General features: G+C 34.7%; 1 protein-coding gene across 3 annotated transcripts in view; it reads right to left on the bottom strand.

Moving 5' to 3' along the window:
* The window catches only part of XRCC4 (X-ray repair cross complementing 4), a 175,648-nt gene that overhangs the window by 48,884 nt on the left and 100,764 nt on the right, over positions 1–26,000 (bottom strand). For 2 of the 3 annotated variants that reach the window (XM_052700530.1, XM_052700532.1), the window contains one exon: positions 12,413–12,560. In XM_052700530.1, the coding sequence (XP_052556490.1) occupies positions 12,413–12,560 (148 nt within the window). The remainder of the gene's footprint in view (positions 1–12,412; positions 12,561–26,000) is intronic. The other variant, XM_052700531.1, reaches the window with a different exon arrangement.

Genomic DNA, 26,000 nt, shown 5'->3' with positions numbered 1-26,000 from the left:
TCTCCACAAAAAAAAAACACCCTGATACTTAACGTTACTAACACATATATCCCTTAAATCTGCACTTCCTTTCACTCACATATTTCTATACTGAATAAAGATATGTCTTTAGGTTGGCATTTGGTCTTGAAACTTAAAAGGGTTTTGGTAAATTCTTCCCAAGAACTCACTGTGGCTCAACTTCATTCTTAAGGGAGATTTATCACTGATTTCTTCTAGGCTAGCTTCCAAAGTGTTTGAAAAGTATTTTCAGTGTTCTCATTTTGAAGTCTCTTATTGTAATGTTAGCTGTAAAAACTCCAACAAGTCAAATGCTAGCACAGGAAGATTCACATGCTGATACAACAAATATTATTGTATTCATTACAAACTGTCTATAAATTAGTAGGTTTTCCAGAGAGATCTCAGCAATAGAAGGGTTAGAATTATTGAGGAGATAAAATTAGTTGTTTGTATTTTTTACTTTTGTTTAATCTTGGCAAAAGGAGAATATGAAGGGCACAGGACTCATTGCAGAACTGGGAGTGGTGCTCAAGAAACCATGAAAAAGTGCCTGGCTAACACCGTCTTAGAGGAAACATTGACTTTCTTGTAAGTGTAGTCTAAGAATGGTTACAACAGCATCAGAAAAATCTCAGCTTCACAGGTCATGTCATTAGAGACATTGTGAATTTAGGATTGTGGTCTCTGGCAACATCCCACATCAAGTCACACTGAATACATAGTCCAACACACATTCCCACTTCTTCCTTGAGGGTGATGTCTGACTTGGTATTACAGCACAAATAGTGCAGATGCATATCAAGCATGCACATACACACCTCTGAAGTGCTGTGCTGAATAGGAGAGAGCATGAATACAAATAGAAGACTGAGAGGTCTGACACAGAAGAATGAATAAAGTATTACAAGGCTGTTAGGCATTGCTGAACTTCACTCCATTACTCCATCACTCCATTATCATGATAATCCCTCCAGCTCTTTACAATTTTTCTCAGTACCTTGAGATCTCCTTCAGTTTTCCAAGACATCAGCTAGCATTCAACTAAACGTACTGAGTCTAAGAGCTGGACAACATAATGTTGTGTGAGCATAGGTGTGTCAGCAGAGCCATGGGTGAACTGTGTGTTTCACTAATCATTCAGTGACCGTTCGTCAAGGGATAAACAGGACACTATTCCTCTGTGGCTTGTTGGCCCAATTAACCAGCACCATTCCCAGCTTTGGGAAGTACAACGTGTATAAATTTATAAATAAATATTATTTAGATATTTGCCAAAATTACTTATACATATCAAAAGGGAGATGGGAGGTGGATGAGGCTAGGCTGTTTTCAGTGGTGCGCAGCAAAAGGACAACGAGTAATGGCCTACAACTTGAACATAGGTATATCTGTACTAACATGAGGAAGAACTTCTTCATGCTAAGGGTCTTGGAGCACTGGAACAGGTTGCCCAGACAGGTTGTGGAGGTATTCAAGTCCAGGCTGAATGCCTACCTGTATAACCTACTGTAGGGTACCTGCTTTAGCAGGGGATTTGGACTCAACGATCTCTTGAGGTCTCCTCCATCGCCTGCAATTCTGTGATCCTGCATAAGGATAGTAAGTAGTGCAAAATGGATATATACTGTAGCATGGACGTTTTGCTTCTTTCTGCTCCTCCGTTACTTCTCTCCCACACCATTAGCACTGGGTATAGAGATACTGGTTTGAAAATTATCCTTATACTAGTCCTTACATTGCTCTGACTTGCATCAATAAAAGCTTGGTGCTTTTGGTAGTTTTTGTAACATTGAATCTGGGGCTCATAATGTACTTTGAATTCTTTTAAGGTGTCAGAAGAGAACTCATGTTGATATTTTATTTACATTTGGAGATCTTCAGGCATTACTGTAGCTAAAGAGATGCATAAATAATGGGTACTCTTTGTATTATAACAGAACCTTCTCTAATCTGAAGCTTGAGTACATCTTGCCAATGACAGAATCTGAGCAGAAAAATAATTCTGCATGCTCATGACTGCCAGGAAATTAAATAAGTATATTCCTTGCAGGAAAAAAAAAAAAAAAAAGGTATACTTTATCCTAAAGACTTGAGAAGTTTATTTACATAAATACATATTTTTTAGCACATATTATAATTAAAGTAGAATTTGTCCAGGTAGCCTAATAGTTATCCAGGCAGCAAGCCCAGAGAGACAAAAACATAGTCTGGCTGTTTCACAACACTACAAGAAAATTATTGACATGATTTATCATCACTTTATCTCAGTTTTACACTTCTGGAACTTCAAGGCTCAGGGAGCTGCAGTGGAACATTGAAGTGATAAATCAAGTACCATAATCCACTCAGAGTGAAAAATAATCACTATGAAAATATTCTGAAGTGTTCCATAGGAATCTGAGGAGCAGACGGGGGAGCAATGTGAGTGGGGACATTCTAATGTAAATCAAGCGTTGATAAATGCTTTCTTCCTGTAGACAAATAATAATCCAGAAGCAAAATGATTACAAACTTTAACAAAAAAGTTACCAACTTTTTCAACAACTTTCCCACAAATAATTTTCCCAGGTAAAGCATCTTTACTCTGCCTTATCTAGAAAAGCTCAAAACAATAGGTACCATTTTAAAATGTAAAAGAAAGATCGGTCACCTTCAAGTGAAATTCACATATTAGAACTCTCATCTATTTCTACAATGGAATTATCCTCAATAAAAAAATAGCATTTACATACACGTTTGAACCTTTTTCTGTTTTAATTGTTATTACTGTAATCATGCTGAACATACAGAATGAAATATTTGTATCAATATTGTTGGATTTTGTTTTGATTATTGTTGGATTTTAATTCCTCCTAGTATTTGATGTCTTTTGAATCATTAAGATCATTTCAAAAAGACTTATTTTAGCGAACTTCTGCTATTTAATATGCATTATAATGTTGACTATTTTGGGTCATCTTTTATGAACACTGAACATTTTCCCTCAGTTTGATTCCAAATCAGTATTCACACTTACAATAGTTGCTAATTAATAATAGCTAGTCAATAATTGCTCATTAATAGTTGCTAGTTAATGATATGAACAAAGTATAAGCATTTAATTAATTCCGTAAATGTATTTTTATTTTCAAAACACTGTACAAGCTGGAATGATGTAATAGCTACATGAAAATTATTATGAATAGTTTGACAGCTGAATAAAGTAAGGAATTTATTTAAGTGCTATTAGTTAAGAAAGTCTTCAAGCGGTATCTTTGTAAACAAGGATATTATTAATCCAATACTGTACATCCTGCAGCTTTTAAAAAGGTCTTGTTTTTTGGTTACCTTCAAGGTAATTGAAACAGTGGTAAATTTTTTTATACAGCTATGAGGTTAATTTGACCAATGCTTTCTCTTTTTCTGTATGTTTTTAGATTTGATGCACAAGAATGTGCTACATACCTTCTCATAGATGGCAGAACTTATCAAAAAGATACCGGTTAATGTCGTGCTGAATCCTGATGCAAGTTGACAGAAACGGATGAGCTCTGTCAATGGACCATGAAAGTGCATTTGCTCATACCATATGTATTAGTCACAGTGCATAAATTTACGAGTATTTATCCATAAAGACCAGATTTGGAAATGTTCTAAACATTATTGAAAATCCCCTGCCATGGATTTTAGATGTTAATGTACTGCTTTGCAGAAATACATATACATGTGTAATAAAAAAGTAAATACACACTGTCCCCACCATGCTCCCTCTCATCTACCTGCTCGTTCCTGGTGTCACTGCTCAATCTTTTCTACACTACTCTACAGACTTTTCCTTGCTCCTTCTTCAAGTCATTTTGAAAGACCAACCTCTTCTGTGAGGCAGAGGATACAGGATTAACTCATCATAAGTCCTTTTATTCAGTCCTTTTCCCTTTGGTTTTTCAATATTTTTGCACTATATTTCAAGCATTTTGGAAAATAAAATCATTTGATGTCTGTATCTTATTCAATTTCAATAGCATATTTGGCAAATATGAAACAGTAAATCTTATGAACCTCACATAAAAGGAGGTGGACAGAAAGCCATAATTACTGAGTCTACTTGATATTATACACTACATATTGAAGATCCAGCAGATTACTTAGTCTCTGTAATATTTCTTACTGGCTGGATTTAGTTGTTTATCATTAAGAGTAATCAGTGAAATTGAATAGATAAAAACAAGTAGGCCATTTACACATGGCCTTCATAGTTTGAGAAGCAAAGTCACTATTTGACAGGTAAACTGCATGGATTTAGTTCTGGGGTTTTTATACATAGGAGCAAGCACTTATTTTAACATAAAGAAACAGAAAACTGTCGCCACTCTTAACTGGTAGCCTTGCAGTTTTGCATTACTAAGATGGAACTCTTTGGAGGATGAAAACAAGAAAGAAAATATAATTCTTTATTAAAAAGCTACATACAGAGAAAGGACATCAAAAAGATGAATAGCTTCATGCTCTGAATCCCACTTCTGAAAAGTCAGCACAAACTGAGCAGAAGCTGAGCAATTGCCTCAATAGAACAGGAGAATTTGCAAGTATTTATGAAATCATTTCCCAAATCCTACTTTTTAAAGTACTTTTCTGTATAAGATTTTCTCCAGAACGTTTTCTGTGATCCATAATGAGTTAAAACAATATTTATCTTCACAGACAGTTATTCTTTTGCTTCTCACGTTAAAAAACAGACAGGAATTATTTAATAACATTAAAAAAGGAGATATTTAAAAGAAATAATCTATGGTGCTAAGATATATAAAAAAAACCAGCATATCTAAAAGAGGTTTCCAATGTAAATGTAATGCAAACATCATTATGTTGTAAAAACAATATTAGAAAGGCAAGAGAACGAACACTGAAGGTTTACCAGGTTTACCAGAAAGGTAGTAGAAGAGCATATGATTTCCATTCTATAAGTCATCCTCTTATAATCTCACAGCTACCAGTTTCATTAAAATACATTGTAGATTAATCGTTTGAGACATATATGTCACCAGATTTGGCACAGCAGTAAAATGCTGCTCTAAAGAATGTGCCCTGGGAAAACACAGGGTACGATCCTGTCAGCTGCACAGAGTAATAACTTATCCATCACTAGTCAATTATTAGACTATTACTAGAGAGAAAATTTGGTGAGATGTGCTACAAACTACAGAGATGAGTGGCTTTGCTCAGGAGAAATTGCAACCTCAAAGGTCAGCAGATAATGCTCGTTTTTCTCTGCCTCAGGCTTTCAGCCTTCATATTTTCCTATCTTTCCCTTAGGAACAGGGTGAAACGACAACGTGGATATCAATTCCTTGCACTTTTGATGGAAATAAATCACCCCTTCCCACATGGATTGTGGAAGAGTTTCTAATTATCTACCATTCGATTAAAACAAAGACAGAAATAACGGGGAGGGAAAACAAAAACAGAATACAGTGTCACCTAGGAGAAAGCAAAGGTAACAGTCCTATGGTGCATTTATTTCTGCCTTGTTCATTCCAGACAGGTATAGAATTACGTTAGATGTTTTGCTAATGCTTCTTTTTTTCTTTTTTCACAGACATTGCTATGTGTTTTAATCAATGATTCCATTCTTTTGCCTCTGACTACACCCCATTTTTGTACTGCCACAAGACATACAACACAGGTAATGAACACAGCCCTTCTCTTCGCTCAAATGTTATGCAAGATTAAATATTTACAGAAAACTGTTCAGAAGATTAGTATCACTTCTCAGAGCTCCCATGGGGCCACACAAAGTTACAGTACAATCTTTAATACTCATATGGGGTAGTCAAAACAGTCTAGATGGTAGGACTGGTGATCTACTGCTCCTTCCAGTGGCAAGGCAAAAAAAGGAAGGAAAGAAAACACCCAAAGCTTAGTGAAATCAACTGCCTTTTCCCTCAGGAAAGGCTGAGAGATCTGGGTCAGTTCAGCCTTAAGAAAAGAAGGCTGAGGGATCAGAGTGTATAAATATCCGAAGAGTGAGTGTCAACAGGATGGGGGCCAGGTTCTTTTAGAGTTGATTAGCAACAGAACAAGGGGCAACAGGCACAAACTGGAACAAGGAAAGTCCTGTCTGAACCTGCAGAAAAACTGGACTGTAAGGGTGGCATGGCACTGGCACAGGTTGCCCAGAGTGGTTGTGGAATCTCCTTCTCTGGAGATGTTCAAGACCTGCCCAGTCACTTTCCTGCGTCATTTACTGTAGTGAACCTGCTTGAGCAAGACAGTTGGACTAGATAAACTCCAGAGGTCCTTTCTAATCCCTACAATTCTGTGATTCTCCACAGAAATTATTCCTGTTCTCAAATAAGGAAATACTAAACATGAGTGAAACCCATAAAGGACGTAATTCAGCTACTTGAAATATTTCTCATTTAATTGACACATTTGATTCTTAAATGAACTTGACTGTTGTCTTCTGAAATATCTCTTAACCTCTTTATATTGCAACCTAAACGATTTAATTATCAAAAGCTTTCTAAACACTGCATTTCATAAATCTATGATGATAGCAAAGAGCTCATCACTCCAGAGGCACTACAGTAATGCACGTGTACTTACACTGGTGATTATAGTCCTCTGTCTCACCAAGCAAAGCTCTGCCAGTTCTTTCCAATTGTATCAAATAAATACACTCACTGTATAAAAAAGTGGCAGGTCAACATGTACTATCAGAAAGATCTTTCTTTACCCTTGGCAACTGTGGTGTTAACTTTATACTCCCCTTGGACCATGGGAGGTTATGGTATCACTTTCAGTGGGAACTAAATTTCACTTGGTTAAACCTTTACTGGAAAGAATTACTTCACATGTGAGACAGTAATACTGATGTCTATCTGTAACCCTCTGGAAAACCCAAATTCCACGACAAATCTATGTTTTTGCTACCTGAATCATAGGTGGTGGCAAACCACATTTTAAATAAACTGTATGTTAGAGCTTAAAAATGTGACCCTCAAACAATAACTCACACAAACGCAGACAGGATCTCATGGGGATTCCTGGCAAACCACAGGCTCTGAGTGCTTTTAGAGGGGAAGGAGGTTATCAAAAGAAAGACAAATCTAACTTCTTTCAGTGCTATAATATAAAGCTGAAAGTTTTGTTGGTGGTGTTTTTGCTTTTTTTTTCCAAATAAATTATAGAATGGAGACTACAGAATCTTTCAAAAATGCAGAAAGAGACAGGAGTAGGAAAAGAAAAAAAAAAACAAAACTTGTTTATCATTAACAGGTAAAAACTATGCAGCTGATCCTACACACAATTACATGCGTGACTAACTTTAATAGACCCTGAAGTCAAGCACAAACCCTGAACGTGAAGACCATAACAATCTTATTTAAAAACTCAAAGTAAGAATGTCACTCTCACTTTGGCCTCCCCCAGTGTAGCAGCTGATGGCAATTCAGGTGGCACAAAATATCCTCAGCAGCTCAAGGCACTTCCAAGTACCCCGCCAGCATTCTGTCCTGCATCTGAAGTTATCTTTACTTTCTTGACTCACTTTGTGGTGAAGGTACATAATTCCTCCTGTAACCCACTTGCAAAATCTGATTATGATGTTTTCTTTCACAAAGATCTTTCTGAGAACTTCTAAATATATGGTGATCACTTCAAGCTCTCTGAAAAAGAAGTATTTGTATGTAAAAGAAGAAAGACTTGCAGTACTGGTGACAACAGCCTTCTCAAATTCAGTGGGTTAATGGCTACAACAAAATATTTCAGAAAAATCAAAAAAACTGAAGGTAAGGGAATGTGTCTCTTTTCTTTGATGTAAATGTAGGCCTGACTGCAGTAGTTATTCAGTGTTGTCAATCAAAGCAAGAAGAACTATACCAGCAGCAATCAAATTTAAATACATTTGGAAGAACACAATAAAAAAATAAGAAATTTTCTGTCTTATCCAGTTAAAGTTTCCCTCTAGGACAAACCTATGTATGAATGAGAACTATATATCTTAGATCTTTCAGTAGTAAAAAATAACATGAAAAAGTTTTCCTTATTTCTGATTTATTTTTGTTTCATACTACAGACTCAGGCACTGAGTCTGAGTGCCTGAGTTCCACTGCACTCTACTAGCTCAGATAAGACAAATTTTAAAAAGCATTCTCTATCTAATGACTAAGCTTAATTTATAAAATGTCATAACTTTTTTTTTGTCATCATCTTCAGTAGGTATTACGTTTTCACAAATAGGCTTTAACATTTCTGAGCAAAATTATTTTAGGAGTAATCAGCTATAGACAGGATTCAAGCTGTATACTTAAGCCTTTATATTACATGGATATTCTGGAGAGCTAGTTGTGTTATTCATATGCAGTCCCCTGAGAGATTTGGGTAATGCATCAATAAGCATAACTTCTAAATGTGAATTGGGATTGCTTTTATTAATTTTTCTCCTCCAAGTATAAAATGCAAATTATGAAAAGTAGAATTTGCATCTTAACTTGCCTTACATATTATCTCTGCTTAGCACCTTAGGAAATTGCCAGATATTAAGTGACAGTCAAAGCTTCACAAATACCATCACAATTAACTGGAATAAGCATAATTTCATTTTACTTCCTGACTCAATCACACTATGAACTGTAAGACTCATCCTTTGTTGCATTTTAAAAATGCATAAATTGTGAGCTATAGTTTGACTTCTATCAACTATAAGTAATGTCTGTCTGCCTTAAGATGCATTTGCTTTCATAATATCTCAGACTGGAAAGCAACCCACTATAAAGACAGTTAAATCGGCATCTCAGAGGTTCAGTGGCCGACTATTTATGCTGCACTTATACTTCAACCTGAAGACATAATTATCTCAGCAAATAATTTAACAGTTAATTTAGCAAATCTTGTGGCACAAATCCTAGCTCAGTTGTCTGCTGATCTCGTGGCTACAGTACTTTCACTAATCTTCATATTATCCAAGTTTTCTTAAACATTTTATTTAAGCCTTGAATAAACTGTCAAAGTAATAATAGATGTCTATATAGACAAACACAATTCAACTCCTCTTTCTGCCACTGTACCCACACACAAAGCGTGAGAGAGACAGTGCTCCTTTTGCCCTAATTCCTGCGTTAAACAATTTTTATTTGCATTCTTTTCAGAGTTCTTGGTCATATCTAAGTATATATTTTCATTCCATAAGACTAAATAATTGCCACGTACCTAGCCTCAGAATCCATATATCTAAAATATTTGTGGAAACAGAATCCCTTCATTTGTCATGACTTTGTGTTTACTTAAGATGCTTTTAACTTTAAGCATAAATGGTACTTTCTTAGCAGACTTAACAATCCTAGAAGGAATAAATAAAATTTAAGTTATAATTCCTGTTATGTGATTCCATGATGACTGTGTTGAAAAACACCACAATTTAAAAAAAAAAATAAAATAAATTAAAGAAATAGGAACCCTCAGGTCCTCATATTCAGTTTGGAAAGACAAAAAGAATATAAGACAATCTAGTTCTGCAAAGTGGTATTTTTTTCTTTTCTTTTCATTTAGGGTCTTGTATCAACTGAGTTATGCTCTAATAATATAAGGGCAACATTATGCACTTAACGTTTGCTTCGTAATTGCTCTTTCATTGCCTAGCAAATATGAAGCAAGCACTGGTGATGTCAGAAAAACTTGCACAGAAATCACAACTAAATAAGCTTTAGTTTGTTAAAGTTTGAACTGTGGGATATGACTTTATCAGATAGCACCTTAAAGTATCTACATCACAGGTAAAGAATCAAATCCTTCTGCAGGTCTGTGCAGGAGAGTTCAGAAACATGGACTCAGTCATGCATTTGTGAAGGTGATTACAATCTGTCATTTGATCCTTCTGCCAAACAGAATTGCATGTCGTGCTTCCAAGATTTGTGCATCTTTCATGTTTGTGATGGAACATTTCCAAAGGTGAAGGAGTTAACTTTTCCCCTTCAAAACAGACTGAAGTGGTCTGCTTAGATTCATAATTTTTCGCTAAGTGACACAATACTAGAAAACATTTGGGGCAAGACCTCAATGTACCACAGCTTGAGATAAAACCTTTCATGTCATGAAAATTTAGCCATCTGTGAGTAAAAATTACGGAAGAAGCTTCATAAAAGTAGACATCTGTACTTACAAACTGGATTACAACACTAATTCTACATTTCCCTACTACTGACAGGCTGAAGAGAAGTAAGAGTTATTAGACAAATAAATTGGTTGAATGCTTGATTAGCAGCCAGCAAGAGACATAAGATGAAGTTCAAAAACCAAGAACTGAACATAGAGAAAAATATTCCGCTTACTTTTGTCCTGGTAAACAAAGGAGATCCAATATTTTCTACCTCTGTATTTTTAATTAAATGAAAGATTCAAAAATGTGTTTTAGTATTGAGTGATATTACATTTGATTTCCAAGTTTCTGAGGGATCAGAAAGAAGCATATGGATTTTTATCATTGGAAAAACCTTTGTAAAAGGTATGTCACAAGCCAAAACTGAAACCTGGAGTGTAAAGCAGTTATTTACAATATGTGTGAAATGTAAAGCAGGGAGAGACCTGGTAGAACGAATGTCTTTTTTTACTAAACCCTACAAGATGACTAATTATGTGGTAGCCAGGAAGAACCACTCTTCAGATTCAGCTTTGACTTGATTTTCTTGATTTTGCAAGCATATTAGAAATGCTCTACATAGTATAAAAAAATCTAATGCTGCTCTATTTCTCTAAAATTTGCCTAACTTAAAGGAATTAAAACAAAAACATATCATGTCAGTCCTTCCCCAGGGCACAGGACTCAGAAGATTGCTCAGCCCAAGGCATTTTTGTTCTCCTTTGTGATCATTTGCCTCTGTATGTTTTCCTTTCACAATCGATACTAAAAAGAGTGAAATTGTATTTCAGGCAAAGACAGTCAGAGTCTCAAAATCAAACTGTCTGACTGCATGCAATTGGCAAAGAGTGTAGCTCCTTGAAATATACAAGATTCTAACAGCATAGAAGTCTAGAATTTTATATTTTTCTAAACCATTCTAAAAACTAATATTCTTTTACTTTTATTATTATTTTATTATTATTTTAATTATTATATTATGCATTATTATTTTATTATACACTATTATTATTTTATTATTAATTATTATTATTTCATCATATTATATATACTATTAATTTTATAATTAATATTAATATTAATATTATATTATTATAATATTTATTAATATTAATGATATAATTATATTAATATTATATATTAATAATAATAATAATAATAATAATTTTATTATATATTATTATTTATTTATTTATTTTTATTATTCTTTAATAAAACAGAACTGTAACTTTAAATATTCATTGCCAGCATCAAGTTACATTCTTTTAAGTCAAAATAAGATAATTCTCTTGCTGATTTAAACAGAAATCTTTGCTAATCATGGGAAATGTGTTTACAGCCTATCTGTGGCTATGTCTGTTTAAAGAGTTCATTACACATTGCATATTACAGATAAAAGGGTTAAATAATAATTTTCAAAACTAATTTACCATAGATTTTAAAAATTATCCATTTTTGAGGAAAATACCACCCATCAAAGAGTGGCTCTGAGGTAATTCTATGCATAAACCCCACTCAGGTCATGTAAAAGTATCTCCACATGTTAAAAGTGACACAGAAACAAAAATATTTTTATCAAGTGTATAAAATCTGACCCATTGTGTTGAAGAGTGATTTTTTTTTTTAATCCCAAATGATGTTACTTTTGAAAGAAGTCTATATGGATCTATTAGAGATAGTACTGTGAATTTATTTTCTCAGAAATTATAGACAATATTACAGGATCACTGAGGTTGGATGGGATCTCTGGGGATTCTCCAACCCAATCTCACTTCTCAGGGCAACCTCAACCAGAACCAGTTGCCCAGTATGATATCTGGCTGGGTTTGGACAGAGACTTCAGAACCACTCTGAGAAACCTATTCCTCTGTTTGATCATCTTCAATGTGAAGCAAGACAATCCTAATTCCCACAAGACAACTTAGCTCAAGATCCCCAGCCTAGTCTGATGCACTAAGTGAATTTTTCTGTGACTGTAGGGTTACGTGGTAATCCACAAAATATCACTTTATAGGCACCAATCTATTTGCTTAAAATTATATAAGTCACTTAAATGTATCTTATAATCATCACTTCAGAGACTTTTTAAATGGAATAACTCCTTGGGCCTGATTACATTTAATCATTCACACTTATTCAAAGCTGAATAGATGGATTTGTGTAAATAACTACAAAAAAAATGCCACGAAACATTAATTAGGTACCCTGAATATTGTGAAACTGCACAAGAAAACACAAAAAGAACAAGTATTTATAGATGTAGTAGCACCTCAATTCGTTTTGAAAATGACTTACTTTTCCTTTGCCAGCTTTTCTGTCTCATAAGTTGCTATCTTAGCTTCTGTCCCAGCAGGATTTATTGTTCTTTGTCTTCTCTTTCGTCTTGGAGCAGTACTGATGACATCGGGACTACCCAGTAGGGAATCTCTTCGTTCTGGTGCTGCTAAAAGGATAAAGGACAAAGTTGACCAAAGTCCTGAAGATAAAATACTAAAGGAGAATTCTTAAGCTACTTTTTTAGAATTACTAAAATCACTATATTGCTAAAATGGACTCCAATTGGATAGCAGTTGCTGTCGAAACAAAGTGATTATATCAATGAAAATTCATAAAGACCAAATTCAAATGAGAAAGATGAGCTTCCTTTGATACCTTTGTGTAATCAACGTAAGATGAGCAAGTTCAGACTACAAGCATACTGCTAGTCTCCTGATGCCTCCTTTTAGATTCTCAGGTGTCCCACAGAAATATTGTATAGATCTCAGTTTCACCAACTTGAAGTTAGTCTTTGCAATCTACAAATTAATTGAGTACTTTAATTGAATACATATATAGAATGGGAAGAAAGGAGACTGGATGTTTTACTTACTGTATGGTTTTGTTCAGAATCCCAAATCTGGACAATGCACAATCAGAATGGAAGAGCATCACAGAATTGTTGATATCCATTCGATTAAGTCCTTGAAAGAAGCTTACCTTTGTAGTCAACTACTGTGTTTTGCTATATAATAGCCATTCAGCTACCACAGACCACAAACCCATAAATCTTTAGGGGTACTGCTTTTCCATCCTGTAGACAGAGTGGACAGCCTGCTGTATGTACACAGAGGCAAGAAATCACCCAGCTGGAGCAAACCAGTACATAAAAGTACTGGTAAATAATTTTTATTCAAGTCAACACTTGCTAAAGTGCTTTTATTTGGTATGCTTGCTTTAAAAATAAAATCTTTAATTACTTTGAAATTTAAAGATAATGACCTCCAGAGAAGCACGCATTTCAACTGAAATATATCACACAATAATGTAGTGACTGAGACTGATGCTATTATGATAACTTTTATGATTATTACTTTCTGTGTGTTTTGGGAAGATTTAATCTTCACATGGGTGAAAGTCACCATAATTTGAGATTCTGTATTGAAGTCTTTTACCGAAAATAAATAGTAGTTTCTAATTTTCATTCCTTTAACATTTGTTGTTCAGCACTACTGAAACTAAAAGAGGCAGAAAATATTCAATAAATATTTTTTGCATTTCTCAAAAAATGGTGCTTCTACGAATATTGCTAAATGGAACATGCAGAAGCTCCCTAGATCCAATGAAAGTATTGCTTACTGCTAAGCATATGCTTAGGCATCTGAAACTCCCTGCTTTTGCCAGTAGGAACTATATTTATGCTATACAGACTTACAGATCATTGTAGAGTGACAACAAGCATAAGGTGACATAGTACAAGATAATTAATGAGTTTCAAAGTCCAGTACAGACAAGGCATGCTGCCTATAATAAATGTTGAAAAATGTTAAATTACAACCTAATCCTTTCCACTAATCTTTTACTAGCTATGCATACTTTTCCAGTGGTAACTGTTAAAAACATGTTCATGGCTGTTAGTTACTATGTAGTTGCTAATTATTTACAGCATACACAGGGTTGTATACCAAATACTTATACTAATACTATCACATATATTGCAATTTCAGTTCCTAAAGTCAGCCTCTTCTTAATTAAGATACATAAAATAGTTTACAGGAAAGAATCGTGCATACATCAACAAATTCAATTAGTTATCACAGCTCATATCCTTGCTTATTGCTGTTCTCCTCTCAGTCTCTGTTTTGTTAAAAAGTAGATAAAAAAATTAACTGCATATGCAAAACTAACACAATACTGATGCTAAATAACGCGTTTGTACTTCTAATTGTGTAATAGATAATGGTGCTTTGTAGACAGGTACTCATGCTCAGGATTGCCTAATGTTTTCTTCAACTGTCCCACTGATGTTCATGTAAAGAAAATGAAAGGAAAATGTCAGTCTTTGTTGTAAAATGCATTTATTTCCCAACTTCATGTTGGGAATGCAATCTCATGAATAGAAGAAGACTGGCTCACGCATAAGCATTCACCACCACAGTCTTTTTTGACTTTTTGCTGTATTTTGTTTTTTTTTAAGCCAAGCTACCTCTATGGTCAGAACCACTAATAGAAAGATGACATGCACTTGAAGCTTAAAGTATCACACATTGTCATAAGACTTTAAAAACATACCCACTAGCACAGCCCGGAAGTGAATGCCATTAAGGGATTCATTTATAGTACTTGACTAAAGGCCAAAGAAAGCTTCAGAAAAATATTATTTATTACTTGACACAAAAGCATTTGGAATAAAGAGATACATCTTGAATATAAACCCAGTTTTTCATTCTGAAATCTTTTTTCTTTCTGTCTAAATTTCAACACCATTTTAAAGAAGATCCTTTTCTTCTCACTAAATTAGATTTCTTATTTTGAAATTATACAGTTGAGTATGAATTATTATTATACTCTTGAGAAAACCTGTATCAGTTTCTACGCAGGAACAAGTGCTATATGATGAAAGTCAGTTAATAAATCCTATAAAACAACAAATGTTGACCAAGAAAAGGAAATGTTCCAAATATAGCATACCTCTTGAAGGTGAATAGTCAAAAGAAGACAGATTGACATGATAGTACTAGGGAAATACTGCTTAAGCATTAAAAGAATATCTATGCAAAGGTTTAAGATTTCAAATAAAAAAGTTTTCTATGTTCTTCACTGTTATTTTGAAGAGTGCTATTTGACAGATTGAGGGAATTTAAAAAAAAAGCCAAAAAACTGAAAACAGAAAACACATCTTCCGCGATGCAGGAAAAATGCCAGTACTTGCTCCAAAGAGACAAGAGGCTTGGTTCGCAGAGTTGTGCACCCATACACAACAGTTCTGGCCAGCCCACACTCCATGCTGTAAACCTGGCTCTACGTGCAAAACTGCTTGCCTCAGCCAGCACAGAGCAAAATCCTTGCAGCAGTGAACCTGCTAGCATCTAGATTGGGCAGACAACTCCGTTAGCTGCCAGGACAGAGGGCTTGTCTGAAAACCTACAGAGAGGAACAACTTTCTACATTTTCCCACTAGTTAAAATAACTAGAAGTAAGCTTCATGTACTATTTTCGCATTATTGGGAAACTATCAGAAAAGGATAAGCATCTCATATCAGAATTAGATCTCTATAGATACAATATAATTATTACTATATACTATATAATTAGATCACTATAAATATTACAAATAGATTTGGACTGCTGTCATCTCTGGTTCAATAAGGGAGACCAAGCTTGCATTTTTTTCCTGTAAAAGAGATGTTTAAAATAGCTGAGAGAAGCTCAGTCTAGGTCTGTAATGTCATAACAAAAACCTCACAGAAAAACAAAAATGGTAACTTTATCTAGACACATACTTTGAAGGAAAAGTAAATGAGTTGCCAACGATTCTTAACAACCAAAGGCATTTAGACATGAAAATGTGTAGTTCAGTTAAAGATACACAGTCCAGTTGTATTTTAAGATATTTATTATCTCTCAGGCTCTTGCATTTCTTTATATTGCTATGCAAAAGTAATCTGTCAAAAAAAAAAACCAAAAAAACTTCCAATCTATTACACTTACCTATTAACTCAGAAAAAAAGCACCAACTCACCTTCATTCTTTGTACATCACCAGCTGTAATGAAAATTCTACAGCTCAGATATGTCTACTTGCTCACAACAGTACTGAACGGACGTAAGAAAGTAGAATTCAGCCCTTCTTTGATTACGAGTTCTAATCTAATTAAAGGACTAAAAACAATACTGAAAGCTTGGTATACATGGGAAAAGGTAGAGCAGAATTGAGCAGAATTTCAGCAGAAACATTTTACATTTGAGTAATCTGTTTGCCTATAATGATTTAGCTTCACATATGCAGAAAATACATTCTCAACACCTGAGTTCCTCCAAGAAAGTAAAAAGTTGTTGTTTATAAGAATTTACACATAAGAAACACAGCCATGGACATAACTTTCGTGCACATAACTTCCTATCAGTTCATTCTGTTAGATTATATTTAAGATGTAAGAATGGATCCCCAAACTTTAAGATTTCATTTAATTCATTCATGTCACCCAAAACGTGTTTGCACTGCTATGCATGCTTAGCTGAACTCGTAGCTTCCGATTAATACCATTCTAATTGATCTTGGAAATCATCTATTACTGACTTTTAATGCAACAAGGTGAAAGCAGAATCTGGATCTTTCTATTTACTGTTGAAGATGACATCAGTGTTCTCATTTAGTTTTTCACCTCTTTTATTGTCTTTTTGCTTCAAAAACAATATGGTTTTGACGATCTTAAATACTGTTGGTTTTTTTTTTTCACTTGGTAAAATTGTTTTTTTCTCTTAATGTTTGTACCCCTCAGCCTGCTGAATTACATTAGAATGGGAAATGTCTTTTGCAAACAGAGCCCTACAGTCATAAAACCTCACAGAATTAGTTCCCAGTCTTATAGAACTGGACTGATTTTAAGTTAACCAGTCACTCCAGAAACAGGGAACACTGAATAGTAAAATATACAGCCTACTGCCATCAGCTTTATGTTATTGAATTATCAGGACATATGACCATAATTCCAAAACCAATTAACAGTGTCAAATGAGTTCAAGGAAAATATACATTTCTGGCACAGCCCACTAAATAAAACTTATTTAGTACACTAACTTGCTTTGCTAACAATAATTGATCTGAAGTTAGAAAAAAACTTTTCTATCTGGATTGGAACAGACAGGAAGAATTAGCAAAGGATATGGACACTTCATCTTCAAGAAAAGAATGATCTTTTATTTAAATCATACAGATGTTATACACAGCAATACAAATGTTATACAAAGCAACACAAAAGTCTGCCAGTTTTAAATTCTCTTACGAATGAAAATTTACCCAATTCATTTTCCTTCAGAATAACAAAGACTCATTCTTTCAGGGTACTGAGGACTTACAAGCAGTTATTAAAATTTCTTCACATTACCAGACATTAATGCTATAGGTCTCTAAGTTCTTCTCAGAGTCCCCTTGTTAATAGAACAGAATTTCCTGCTTGAATTCCACCTAAATGCAGGTAGCTGATCAACCAGATCAGCTGATGTGCTGATCAACTGGACTTTCAAACCCTGCTGTCTCTCTTCAACACAGCAGATGAAATTACTCAAAACCAGTCTCTTGATCGAAGATCCTGGTATTTTCTTTATGGCATTTTTTTTAGAAAGCCACCTACAACAATTAATGCTTCTTCTCCTCCTGCCCTAGCACAGTACTGGCAGCAGATAAACTGGCCTGAAAGCAGAATTCTCACAAAACAGCCACTGAAAGTATGCTAAGTCTGTGTGTGACAGCTGCTACCCAAGCCACCAAATTAAAAAAAAAAAAAAAAAAAGGCAGAAGGGGAGCAAAACTCATCACTTTAATCCTTGACTACAGTGTAATTATGTGGTTTCTCAATCTCAGCTTAATTCCCAAAGGATCACCATAGCTGATAATAATTAGCATCTCTTTGACATTCTCAGCAGAGAGTCTCCTAAATGAATGGGTATTGAAATGAATGTGTCTGACTGATGTAGGCAATTCCTATAAAGTAGGATTAAGTCATTTCTGACAGACAATTTAGGAAATACTACTTCTACCTATGCTAAAATTATCCTTTATGACACATACATTTTGGACATAATTTTCACAAGGAATAGATCATACAGGTTACACAAAGATCCAAAATTACAGACTGATATTTATGGTTTGTCCATATACCTCAGTGAAAGTAACAGGAACATGTCACTATTTCAATTTTATGAAAGTAGAAAGAATCATTCTCCAGCCTTTTTTTTTGCTCTACTTTATATTTCATTCTTTGTATAAATTGGCTATACTGCACCGTAATCCTCTGGGGCCTAAAGGCTGTTAAGCCTGCAGTTCTATAAATTCTCTGTCAGTCAGTTATTAACATTTATTTTTACAAAGAATATCTCCATGGGAAGTGTTTATGAAGACACATTTTAAAACAACTTCAGCAAAAAGTTTAGATCCAGCTATACAAAATTTATAAATTGTATCCAACTCAGTACGGAAGTTTACATTTCACCCTGCTAGACTGTATTACCAGTGACAACATATACCACGTCCTCTGCAAAGCATGTACTCTTGCTCATGTCACCGTCTCTCAAAATAGTTTTTTCTCTTACAGTTTAAATGTCTTTCTAATTAAAAAATATTATTTCAAGCCTTTAGGGAAACTTCTCATGTTTTAATAAAAATCTGGTTGAATATGGTTTGCTTCCTATTATTTATCCGAGACTGCTCAACCATTACTAGCTCACATTGTCTTGAAACTAGATGGCAAAAAAATCAGGCTAAATTTTACAAGCAAATAAAAATTTTGGCCAGGATGAGAGAGTCTTTTTCATATATCAGAATATGAGAGGGCAAAATAGGAATGAGCTTTCACCAATACCGAAGAATCTGAAATAGCTCATTAATTTTAATAATCAAAATCACAATCCCTAATAGAAAGCTTTCTTTTAAGAACACTTTGATACGGGATATTTTAATGGATCACACGTGCTTTAATAGAAGAGAGATTCATTTTCAATTATCCTGAAAAATATATGTTGCTACAAATACTGTAGTAAAGTCAAAATTCTAAGAAAGTCACTTGTTTTCAACACTGTCAAAAGTTATGATCTATCAGTGATGTAGAGTTCTTGAAAGTCCTTATACACAGCCTAGGAAGATGTCTCCAGCTCCTACATAGCAGTACTTAATTTACAATGTAACGGTGAAAGCTTTATAATATCTTTAAAAATCCTCTGAAATGAGTCACAGGTAGATGCTTAATTAAGAAGTTGTGAAAGCTAAGAGATTGCTCTTGCAATATCTGAAGCATACTAACGATTAAGTTTCTTTCCCTGCTTTATTTTTTCTGGGTGCTTGAGAAAATCAATGGCACTGCTGGTGACTCAGATGCTGTCGTGGTTTCTGACTGGCCAAAGGCAGTTTGGTAAAGAGCAAGGCTGCTCAGCAACAGCATGCTCCAGCCTTTCAGTATTCCTCTGGAACTTCAGATTTATTATGTGCAGTTTTAGAAATGTTTTTCCATCTCTTGCCCTCAAATCATTTTGAAAACTGTACTGATGCTGCCTGGTGAAGCTCATTTCTGTTCACCATGCTTGGATATACAGTCATCTAGCATGCCAGCGCATCCCAGTTCAGGCAAGAGCATTAAAAAAGTCTTCATGTGTAAAGGCTTTGATGAGCTCACTGTCCCGGGTGTGTCTATTCACTGCAGTCATTCTCTGGAGTCCCTGGATGTCCTATTTGGATCATCTGTACCACCCAGGGTGGAGGTAGGAGGCTTCTGAATAGCATTCCCAGGAGATATTAAAAAACAAGCAGGTCAACTAAATGAAACAACAAATCAGATAGATGGAAGAATTTAAAACAAGAAGCTAAGAAAAGCTTTGGAAAAAATGTCTGAGCTGTGATTCTTCAGTTCAATGTGATGTAATTGGAGCCCAGTGTAATTTCTCACTATGCACGTAAAACATACACCTCTTGACTGAAATTCCACCCAACACTGGCAGCACTGCTGCTCTACTAAATGTTTCTGTTGTTTACAGCTAATATTGCCAACTTCACCCAGATGAACCTAGCCCTGGCATTGACAGCGTTGAGCTTCCAAACATCACCTCTGAGGTTATCCTGTAAGTCAGATAGTATGTCTTACTGTGCCAAACCCCTAGCTGTATGCAATCCGACATTTGAAAGCTGGTCCAACAGAAGAGTTTGAATTACAGGTCGTTCTATTTCTTGTTTACCAACTTTAGATCAGTAACAGATTTCTTTGTTAAGAGATCACCCTACTAACCTTTCTGCAGAATGGCAAACTGTAATGCTATTTAGGATACGTGTATAAAATACAGCTGGCTTAGAAGATCATCATCTTTACACACTGTTCTTTATTCACAGAGGAATGTGAATAATAATGCTAGGGATATCTATCTACTGGGTACTGAAGACAGTCTTTGAAAAACAGAAGTGCAAACTAAGGTCATAACCTCTATAATGACCTGAAGTGGTACCACAGTGCTTTGAAATAGTTGGAGCTTAGAATTCCATGCCATGGGATTGCTTTCTTTTGCCATTAAACAATTTTTGAGGAAATCAATACTTCTCAAGGGAAAGTACAAGCTGTAATAACTCCAGAAAATGTATGTTTTCATGGTGCTGGCATTTTGCATTGAATAAATTACTAACCTCTACCAATAACTGTATTGTGTAGTATCTTCTAGTCTACCCTCAGATTTTTTTCAATTATATTATAAATTCCATAATTGGACAGTACAGGTATTTTTGCTTCAGGATCACTAATAGTGGAAAAATCTAAAATAAGAATCTGTATTTAAACATGAAATGTAACTCCACATAGCTTACTACAGGTTAGTAGTGAAGTACAGTAAAATCTACACAAAGACTATATTCAGTTCAGAAGCTATTTTGCCACTTATGGCAAAACACAGCATTACCTAGCAACATAAATAATGCGTGGTTCTATCTGTTCTTTTTGAGAGACGAAATGGATTTCAAGCTTCAAAGTCATTTACTTTAAGAGTTCATACCAAAAGTGACACAAGCACTATGTCACTTCATAAAGATATGCATTTCATCTTGAGACCCCAAAACAGCGACAGTAGAAGTGTTCCTACATGCAAACATACATAATTAATGAATGGAGAAAGCAAAATGATTCAAAATTTCATCTTCAGAGGAATGACACTGAGAAAGCATTAGAGGAATAAAAAGGAAACGAAGCATCTCCTGCAGTTTACACAGTGGTTCTGTATCACTAGGTATTGGAAGTAGCCAATGCTCGATGGCACTTGAGGGCGGGAACGCTGGAAGCTGAGTCCTTTGTGGAAGAATTGGTGAGTTCTGGAGCAGGAAGGCATGACAATCTGGCCAGTTTGGTGAAAACGCATCCAGTCATGAATAAACTTTGGATCTAATGGCCTGGTGAGCCGCTCCAATGGCCATAAAGATTCTCCAGCATGAAAAAATGTTGTAATAATCTACCTATCAATGACAACAGAAAGGAGTTGAAAGAATTAAGTCTAACTAACATAAATCAAACAGTACTGCTGACAGGATAAAAGGTCATGCCAGTACTACAAACAGTGAAATTAAAAGAAGAAAAAAAAACAACTTCATGACGATGAAACTGTCTGAAGTACTCAGTGTCTTGAATAATGAACTGAAATGTTGGGAATGCTTTGCTTTAGCATACTCTTCAGTGATGACTACTTAAAATTTTCAGTGAAGCCTGTAAGATTTGGTATTGCTTTCTTTTCTATCTTTTCACCTTTCCTTTTTCTCACTTCAGTACATTCTGAGAGACAGAAAGAGTGTACTGAGGTGAAGGCTCCTGGCAGAATTACAGCAAGACTTCAAATCCCTGTCTTGTGAAAGATTGTTTCACGAGAAGTTGGTGCTTTTTCTAAAAATCTTACTGCAAAACTGATTTCTAGAATATTTATATCATGCAATTTTGTATAAATATACCTTTTGTCTAAATTTAGTAAACTTATTTTTATTGTATATATATTTTCTTGTTGTACAATCAGTAGATACACCTCCAAGCTCTAGCACAAATTTTTTAATGTTTTCTATGAAACAAGAAACTGACCTGAGATGCCAAATGTCATTCACCAAGAAAAAAGTTCTATTTACAACACTGTCTTCCTCGAACCATTTATTTCTATTGGAATAAACAGAAAACCCTCACTAAATCAAAGAAATACCAAGAATATTACCTAGAAATTGCTGTTAGTTAGCAGCTTTTTTTCATACACTGTTCCTAAAAGGCTTTTCATGCTGTGAATTCAAAGATGGCATTTAAGATGTCATTATGGCATATCTTTATATACAGCTGCCATTAAGGTTTTATAATGGATTCAGAAATGATGAACATAGAAGGTGCACGTGTCTCAGTCAGACATGACATTAACATTTTTATGCAGATGCACTGGTACAATTTCAATCAACATCACAAGATAATTTTGCCATGGAAAATGCTACCGATAATTTTGGCTACTCTAAGAGGTTCTGAGAATATATTTAAACAAATTTAAAGATCTCAATCAGTACCTTGAGTGCAGTAATACGTTAATATCTATTATAACACTGAGCAGTGCTTTTGGAATCTGATAAATATGTTTAAAAACATTAATATATAGCTAACAAACATTAATCAACTAACACGTTTTAATCAGAATCAAATTAGGCTGGTTTAACTCATCACAACTTCTATTTATATTTAGAAGCTTTTAAACACTTAAAACACAGTCTCTAAGACACACACATGGCACAACTTTAAATTTTATTCATCATTTATTTTTCACTATGAACGGACTATAATACTTATTATTGCACTCAGGACTGGCATTTTAATCTATTCTTCGGACATTGGCAAAGATTTACTGATTTGACTGCGCATGAATGCAAAGGTCACCATTACAGATCCACAGCTGAAGATGTAGTCAAAAAAGAGCACATCTTCACACTTCATGAAATTGTTGATCAAACGCATTCTTCTTGGCAAGAGGAAAGATATTCAGGGAAATTATAAAGGGCAATGATGGTGGAAGATGATGGCAAATAGCTTGGCCCCACGTTGGTCAGACAATTCAGATACATGGTCAGGATGCAAGGCAAAGTAATTGTTAATAATAATTGTGTAAATCACAGCCAGACTCACTATAGCAAACTGGCTTTTGCTCCCTGTTATCAACTAACTCTGAGATGGTCTTTAAATATGGCTAAAACTCCATGCTAAAGTAAGAAATAGGATCCTGCCCTGAGCTCTGTTAGAGTTACATGTGTCCTTCCCTAGTAGTCAGCAGGGCTAAGAGTGAATATGCAAATTCTTTATTAAAATGGGAATGGCAGATTATTGATTACCTTGTACACTAAACCCAGTTGATAATACAAAACTGTGTTCAAGTCTAGGATACAAGCAATTTTCTCCTGATGAAGAATCCTTCTGCTAAATCTATCTGATACTCACACCAGCCTTTTGCAGTCTGCAGCAACAAGAGAAATTATTCAATCACAGCTTGCACTGGCAAAGCTCAAGTCAATTCCCTTACTATTCCCACAGTAAGCAGTGATTCTACCAAAAATAGAGTATCTATATATAGGGAAAACATATCATTGCTTAGTATTTTAGGAAAGCTCAAAAAGCCTGCAGAGAAAAAGATTCTTCTATATTAAATACATTTTGAAATTTAATTATACTGAGAAATTCTTGTGCTTCCTTGCCACCAAAAATTAATTTAAATTTTTAAAATCCTGTGTAGATTTGAACACTTCCTGACATTGCTCCTAGCAGCCACTCTAATGATAAGGAGGTTTCATTATGAAAAGTAATACAGTCTCTCTGTAACTAAAGAGAGCTTGGAGAAAACATGATTTACATAAGTGATCCTTTCCCCACTGAAACACTGAGATTATCAGAAGAGCAAAACAGACGATCAGTGAAGGATAGGAATCAAATAAATCTCCATTATATAAAGAAAAAAATGGGATGCATGTAAATCTTTCAGACTAAACGCAAAAAAAAAAAAAAAAGAAAACAACAAAAAAAAAATGGAGATTTTTTCCTTTAAGAGGAAAATTACCTTTGATCACCTGTGAAACAAAAGAGGAGAGGAAAGGGCAGCATGGCAGAATCTACCTTATGAGACAGCTGAAAAGGCATCCAAAAATTAATTCAGAAGTAGCAATGCAGATAACCATAGGTTCTAAAATCTCCTTCTGAAGACACAGGAATAAATAACATACATAAACCATCAGATTAAGGAAAAAAAATAATCAGAATGCTAGAAATAGTGGACAATTTACACTGACAAACCGATCTAGGCTAAGGAGTTTTTTTTCCCTTTGACAACCTGCTACACAGAGAACAAAGAGGCAAATCACCATGTTATAAGCTAGATATATATAACCTATAGCAATTAATTACCATAAGAGTTGCTGTTTTCAAATAAGGAATGTTGGTGGGTAATTTCTAGCAAAATTTACTTACAGTATTAGAAACCATGCATGACTTTATAATGACATTTTCTGAAGTAAAAAGAAAAAAAGAAAAAAAGAAAAACATGTTTTGGGCTACAAAGATTTATAAAATTAGGTTCACAAACACTTGTATCAGAATGAGGTCACTATTTTAAGTGGCTGATATGTAGGATGACAGGAAGCCATAGAAAGATTCTTTAAGCAGAAAATTACTATTCTAATTTCTTCCCAAAGGGAAAAAAAAAAAAGAGAAAAAAAAAAAAAAAAAAAAAAAGGAAACTTAAAACAGAGAAGAATCAGGAGAATCAGGGAAATCATATTTTCTCACATTACAGACTATAGCTTGTGATTATTACAGCCATTGTGAGAACTATATCATCTGACAGTATGATTCTTGGAAATTATAGCATTGATATTACTTAATGTTAGATTTCTTGCCTTTAACTAATGTTATTTTCAACCACCTTAATACTTGTCTAAGTGTTGTTTAAGAACCGAGATTTTCTTTGAATGCAATAGATTAATCATTATTTGATTGGTACACTTCACTTGAAGAAAGAAATCACCAATTCCAAATCAGACATTTAGAAGTGTTTTCTTTCCCCGTGTGCTCATGTTTAACCAATTAAGTCTTCACAGTACTGCCTTCAGTCCAACACTCACTGATTCTGGCTGTTATTTTGGCAGCAATCTTCCCAGATAACCAGCTCTGATTAGACTCATGGAGCAGAATACTATGCATAAGAGCAAATACATCAGAATAAAGTCCAAAAGCACAGGAAGATGCATATAATCCCTGCCCATGCATACCCTGTTCTGAACAAGACTCTCTTTGTTGATCAAGGAAAAACACATTAAAACATCCAGGACTGAGTATAAAATACTAATGTGAATAACAGCTGTTAAGATGACTAACACTTTTATTACATATTCAGAATTGAACATTCTGGCCAGAAACTAAGCCAGAAGAAACCAGAATAGCCCCTCTGGAAGTTAATGGATCTATAAAGAATTACACCAATTGAGAATTCAGTGTATTATTCCAAGATGGTTTGCTGGGGAAATACACAAAACAAATAAATAAAACAAGGCTAATTGTCTGTGCCATGCATGAGCATAGGATTTTAAATTTTATATCCTGAAAAGACAGATGAATAACGATTATCTGACAAATAACTGGGATACCTCTTGACCTTTTTTTTTTTTTCTCTTTGCTAGTAAAAGCTATCTACAGTAGTCATTTTAAAAGAAAAAGGTATACTAAAAGGTTTACAGTAAATTCCTGTTTTTCCCCCAAAAGATCCAAACTAATAAGGAAAAAATCCTATACCATCAGACACCGAGTTTTAACTTGTTAGCACAGCACACCTACCCCAGATCTGAAGTTCACTTTCTCGTGGTAAGGCTTCCTCAAACTTGTACAAGTCAA

Source organism: Tympanuchus pallidicinctus, unplaced genomic scaffold (assembly GCF_026119805.1).
Source record: "Tympanuchus pallidicinctus isolate F22 unplaced genomic scaffold, pur_lepc_1.0 scaffold4, whole genome shotgun sequence".
NCBI lineage: Eukaryota > Metazoa > Chordata > Aves > Galliformes > Phasianidae > Tympanuchus > Tympanuchus pallidicinctus.
Note: the sequence above shows the minus strand (reverse complement) of the source record. Positions and strands in the feature narration are given on the sequence as shown.